Source organism: Vigna unguiculata, chromosome 10 (genome assembly GCF_004118075.2).
Source record: "Vigna unguiculata cultivar IT97K-499-35 chromosome 10, ASM411807v1, whole genome shotgun sequence".
NCBI classification, from domain to species: Eukaryota; Viridiplantae; Streptophyta; class Magnoliopsida; order Fabales; family Fabaceae; genus Vigna; species Vigna unguiculata.
In genome coordinates, this window is record NC_040288.1 from 39524127 (window position 1) to 39530332 (window position 6206).

A 6206-nucleotide genomic window follows, 5' to 3' on the forward strand; every position below is an offset into this window, starting at 1 on the left:
TGGATTTAGCTTTTAGGCAAATGAGATCAATAAACACAGCTCAGGGCAAAAAGAGATGAAAAATGAATGGAAAAGGAAAAAATTCCACTTTTCTTAGAAATTATAATTTATATACCTCACTTTCTGAACAAGTTAAATGAGAGACTTTAATTTATAGAAAAATAATAATTTGTTTACAAGTAGTTAGTAAGAAACTAGCCACCCTAAAAATATTGCAAGGCGATTTTTTACTTAAAATGCACTCACAACTGTTAAAACATGTCTTATGTTTTTGTCATGTTTAGCACAGACACTGGTACCACAACTATGCAGCAAAATAAGGTAAACAGAGGGGCTTGTTGATAACTTGAAACAAAAGTATAATTCTGACATCTGGGTATGTTTCATAGCCCTGGCCTTAGCATCTTAGTTACAAGATAAACCAAGTAGCAGATTGAAACTGCCAATTGAAAGAACCACAAACTAGATGCCTCAAAATAGTAGACTAATATATGATCTAATGCATTTTTCAATGACCAGAACAACTAGTGTTTCCAAAAAGATAACTACAATATTTATTTATCTAATGAGAGATCCAATAAAGTATTAGCCAATATTTTGGCTAATACCAGTAAAAAAATGTGGTTTAGATTCAATGTCCTACACAACTAAATGCCGGAGGAGCAGCACAAAATTTCTGCAATGCAGGGATAATGAATCATGTGACTGTAATGGAGTAGCAGAAGGGTAACTAACATGCTCCAGTCAGCACTCCTTCGAAGATACAGATTATCAACTAGGCACTTCTCAAATTCCTAGAGTTTTGGTTGCTATGTCTAAAAGAGGGCCTAAAGCATTAGGTGCAAATTTTCTTGCAAATAAGAAGCAGAGTGAAGATGGCTGGTTATTATAAAGACATGTCTGGTCTTGCAAAATTTTCTTGAAGAATTCCTCTTTGATGTCATCCTTTCCAAAAGTAGCTGGATGAGCACCACCCCTCGACCAGTCCACAAAAGTGAGGCTTCTATTTGCCAAAAGATGAGGAGTATTAATGGTTAGCATTGTCTGGAAATAGTGCTCATCAACATAGCATTTGTGTGGAACGCAGAATTCTTTGAGCTTGGGATAGTAAGTAATGTCTGCAACTATCCTAACGGCGAGTTGCCGGTTAACTTCAAACCACTGAGATCCCTTACGCCAGTCACTCATGTTGATCTCAGGTGCCATGTTTTCATCATAGCGTCCTCTGCCATAAGGGCCAGGTTCATCAACTGCACCCATAAAGCTATACCTCGAGCGTGATATGTAACGGTACACAATGCTGAAGTTCTGGAGAGGAATGCAGGATTCAGATAAGAGGATAAACCATTCATTTGTGATATCAAGCAATGCATTGGCCAGAAGTCTTCTTTCAGCATCACACATACTCATCATTCCCCACTCAGCAACCTGTGAAGGAGAATACTGATTAGAAATTTCTTAAAATCACAAAATATTCGACCTTAACCTAATACTTTTGATCCCAATAGTTTCATGAATATGCAATTGTGGTCCTAATAAAATTTTAAATGTATACATTTTGTCCTCCAATTTAAAAAAACTGAGTAATTTTAATCCACTATTAATCTTCCATCTAATAAAATGCTACATGTATGTAAGTGATAACAGTGTCAATTACTCATTTACGTGATATATTTATAATAAATTTGACAATTAACTCTAATACATGTTATTATGACGAATATGATGAATGATATATTATGAAAAAAAAAAAACTTGATTTTGGAAAACAGGAGAACTAAATATGCAATAAAAAATTTATCCAGAAACTACAGTGACTAGAAGTGGACTTAAGCCTGTTTTTTTTTAATAATATGCTAGTCTTAATAACCATTTGCTAACTACAAACTGAATTAGTCCTTCAAACCGGTCCATCACTTTTTAACTGTTAGCAATCACAAATTTGTGCATAATTACAAAACAGCCAAAAATTTTGTAAAGGAAATCAATGGTCAAATTAACCATATATGTTTATCCTCGGAAAAATTATTTCCCTACTACACATTATATGTAGCATACTACAGCTGGAATGCAGTACTTTTTAAGAAAAATCTATTAAACAGACCAAAGAGAAGAAATTTCCCTTTACCAGGGTATAGTTCGTATACGAAGAACCAGTAATGTGAATTTTTCTTTCCCTAATAGGATCTTATTCCAAGAAAATATGTCACAGATCCATACGTTGGATAATACCATTCTTAAAATGCAGAGAAAAGCACAAAATCTGAGTGAGACAAACTTGTTTGGAAGAGTCTCCCAGTTCTATTATAAATATAGAAATATTATACAAGGGGTTTACTCCTAATTAGGACAGACTGTTACTACACTAGATCTATTAGACCAAAATCACAGGTTTGGACAAGACCAAATTATAAATTCAATCAATTTATAATATGGAGTGCAGTACCTTGTTGTCAATAGTAGATGATATTCAACTAGTTAAGAGAGTGGGGGAAATTTTTCCTTGTTATTGTGTGATGTCACTGCAGTTCGTCCTAGAGAGATATTTTTCCTTGTCAGTTTGTCAGGTTGTAGCATTGGTTTGGTCCATCAACCCTCATTTGTTGTTAAGGTTTTAGTCATTGCAAGCACTTGCGTGACTAGACCACTGTGTCATTTTTCAGTGCTTTCTCCTCTGCTCGTTAAGGTTTCAGCTGCTACGAAGCCATCAAGGGAAAGAATGGCTACCACTGTTCAATTCAGAGGCCACTGATCATCCTTATGTTCAAGAGCCGTGACTAGAGGTTCTTTCCCGTGACTTTTTCCGTTGGGAGTTCGTCAATATGTGGGCCAGTTGTGCCACCTTCCTTATAGGTGCTGGTTTGTGATGTTGTATCCTCTATTTGACTACCTGTGCAGCCGTTTCTAAGTTGCTAGTTGCATTTGTCGGAAATATTTTGGTCTTTAGTTGCTGTGTCTGTGGCTGAATCGGAGGTTTTTCTTATTCATTTGAGACCCAAGCTCTTTTCTTTTTGACCAAGGGCCTTCAACAACTACTTGGCCAACTTGCATAATTGATTTGGTTGACAAGTCGGTCTTGCGATTTAAGATCTCAAAGTTATATTTGTAACAAGATTAAAACTTAATAAGCTTTAGTTTGATGGAGAACAACAGAATCTAAAAACAATATCTATAATTTATTATAGAATGTCTAAAATTACCTCTTAGCATTAAATTGTTATCTTAGAGTATCTTATCAAATCGTCCTTGTTGGCCTCTTGCCTTTGCAGCTAGCAGAAAGAAAGTGAGGAAGGAAGAGAGAATAGAGAAGTAAGTGGTTAAAGTGGGAAAGAAAGATAGGAAGGAGGAAATATAGAGTATGGAGAGGGCTAGTAGGAGTGGCAGGAAGATGGGATCCAGATACATATATCTCATGCTTTAGAATAGTCTCTTATCCTAGGATTTGTTTACATATTTCTTAGCAATTATCGTGATTTGTTTCCATATTTAAGTAGAATTACCAGAGTCCATTAGTTAGTCAACATAAGTGTTTGAGTGTTAGTCTTTGAATAAAATGTTGTATTAAGCCTTAATCATAAAGTTTATAGACAATTTAACAGACATAGGAATGGGATCTGACCATCATTTAATATGACCATAAATTAGCAGCACCCATCATAAAACTCCATAATAAATGTGGATGGGTTGAAACACCTACAAATAAATGGCATTGCATTGCTGTGGCCTACGGCTAATAATATAGAGCTTGGATGAAAAATGTGCTGATGAACAATTGAAACATGGAAATCCATATAGATAATGATTTTCCAAATGAATACGTATAGCACCTAACACCATGAGACATTGAAAGCAAAATTCATATCGAATAAAGCTGAACTATACCTGGCTTGGGATCTGTCTTCTATAAAAAACTGATGATGATGGAAAATCCACACTATAGGATGGCAGCGAATGAACATAGATTGAATAAAGCCTCTCATTCCCTTTAAAGAACTTCTCCCAGAGTGGTGCCATTGGCAACGGTCCCTTGGTCAAGAACATGAAGGCAATCTTGGGAGTTCTTTTAAAGGGATAACTCTTGATCCTCGGAGCAAAAGTAGCTCGCCAGAAGAGTTCAGTGTCGTTCATGGTATGCAGCAAACTGGATGGAGGCCTAATCCAACTTTCTATGGTCACCGGCTGCTCAAAGCAAGGTTTAATGGTAGACTGTATCAAAGCCACATTGTGAATACCAAAATGCCTAATCATGTACATGCTAAGAAACGAAGCACCCAGGCCAATAACCAAAAATACCAAGAAGAACTTCAGAAGCCTCAAAGGGAAGGGCCTAGAGAGAGTAGTTCTCAATGCAGCAGGGTCCTTCCCTTCTTCCATTCTAGACTGCATGGTTTTTCCTCAGCTATCTACCAATCAAACCAAGGATCACAGTAAAACTCGTGTTCCTTCACACATAATCACATCTCACAAACACCTCATACGCATCAAAAGCCTCACTTTTCAACGCGAAACCAAATCTACACAAACGAGCCACACCATTCAAATTTCCACCACATGGGGCATCCTTACTTCTTTATTGGGACAACCAATGACAAGCCATATCAAATAACAGATCAAAACCCAAACCAAGCACGAGATCACTTCAAAAACGAAACAAAATCAGCTTCCCACAAAACCAACAATGCTCACACCGTTCAAAAACCAGGATTTCCCGACTTACGAACAAATCAAAAGCTTGGTGTCACGTTTTCTCGGAAAGGGTGGAAACGGCATTGAAGGGAGGATTTGTGAGGGAAGAAAAACCAGAAAAAAATACGCAGAAAAGCGTGAGAGGCGCATTACCATGATGCCATGTTGAAAAGCAAGTTACATACACGGTTCAATCAATGGAAAAGAATAACGTTTGGTGGATCCCTTCACACTTTTTTCCCTCGCTCTTGAATAACGCCAGATTTCAATGGAAGTGGGAATTTTCTGCTATCTCTGCACTTTCATTCATCACTGTCTAATTTTCTCTCTGTTTTAGGCTTTGAATAGAGCCTCAGTTAAAGGTTGAAACCAAACGGGTACTCCTAGGTAGGAGAGAGAAAAATAAAATCAAATAATAATAAATAAATAAATAAACGGCAGCATGATTATTTTAAAACCTATTATTACTAACCTAAGATCAGTTTCATAGATTTTTGTCTCTTACTTTTTGAGTTTAAGTTGTTGCTGTCGTTTTGGGTTTGGTTGGATTCGGCCCACGCCATTCACGTTGATTTCTAGTTTCAACCTTCATATTTACATTTAATTTTTTATTCAAATCATTTACAACTATAATACTTAATTAAAAGCTAATTAATCTAGTTTTCATACACAGACTTTCCCACAATTTTAGCATTAGCCTTTAAATTATATTATGGAGAAGGCCAATCAGTTTTCGGTTAAAGAATAATTAATGTACATTAATTTTATATTTTTACATTAAAAGTTGAAATAATTAATATATTAATTGAAATAGTATAAATATATATAACAGATCTTATAAAGACAAAAGTAACTTTTTAAATTGTTAACTTTTTCTGATACAAAACAAGTAATTTAAAATTTTTATGGTCTCTACTAAAAGGTAAAAAAAATCTTTATTTTTTTTATAAATTTTTTATATGTTTAACACTATTTTTTTTTTCTGATTTTTTTGTTAATTTAAATTTTTTATGTATAATTATATTTAAATTTTAACAACATCAAAATATAATTATTTAATTATTTTTTAATTTTTATTGTTGAGCATTAAATAAAATATTAAATACATTTATACGACATTTATGAATATTTTTGTTCTTTAAATCAAATAAAATTATATTCATGTTTATTAGGTTACATTTTATTTAATATCACACATAACTATGTACTTTTGTAAGACTCAATGCATCTTAATTATTCGAACAAGTTAAAAAGACCGTTATACTATTAAAATATAATTCTTAAAAAAAATGTAATGCATATAAAAATTATAGTTTACAAGCATGTGAAAGAAAAAAACTTCAAGGTTACACAAGTATAAAAATAAAATAATGAATTAGATAGTAATATAAACATTTATTTGATGCATTTCCTTTTTCTATTTTTCTTCTTTTTATACCATATTACCAATATTAGAAATTAAGAGCAAATACTTTACTCCAATTTTGAGTTAGAATCTTGTAAAGAAAATACAACTTTTC

At 33.9% G+C, this 6206-nt stretch overlaps 1 protein-coding gene across 1 annotated transcript; it reads right to left on the reverse strand.

The window, feature by feature from the left end:
- Nucleotides 1–340: 340 nt before the first annotated feature.
- LOC114165895 (glycosyltransferase BC10-like) lies at nucleotides 341–5064 on the reverse strand. The gene is made up of 2 exons (XM_028050519.1): nucleotides 3883–5064; nucleotides 341–1428 (listed from the first exon to the last, which is right to left on the reverse strand). The coding sequence occupies exons 1-2, from the start codon at nucleotides 4384–4386 to the stop codon at nucleotides 787–789; spliced, it is 1146 nt and encodes a 381-aa protein (XP_027906320.1). The 5' UTR covers nucleotides 4387–5064; the 3' UTR covers nucleotides 341–786.
- Between the last annotated feature and the right edge of the window lie 1142 nt (nucleotides 5065–6206).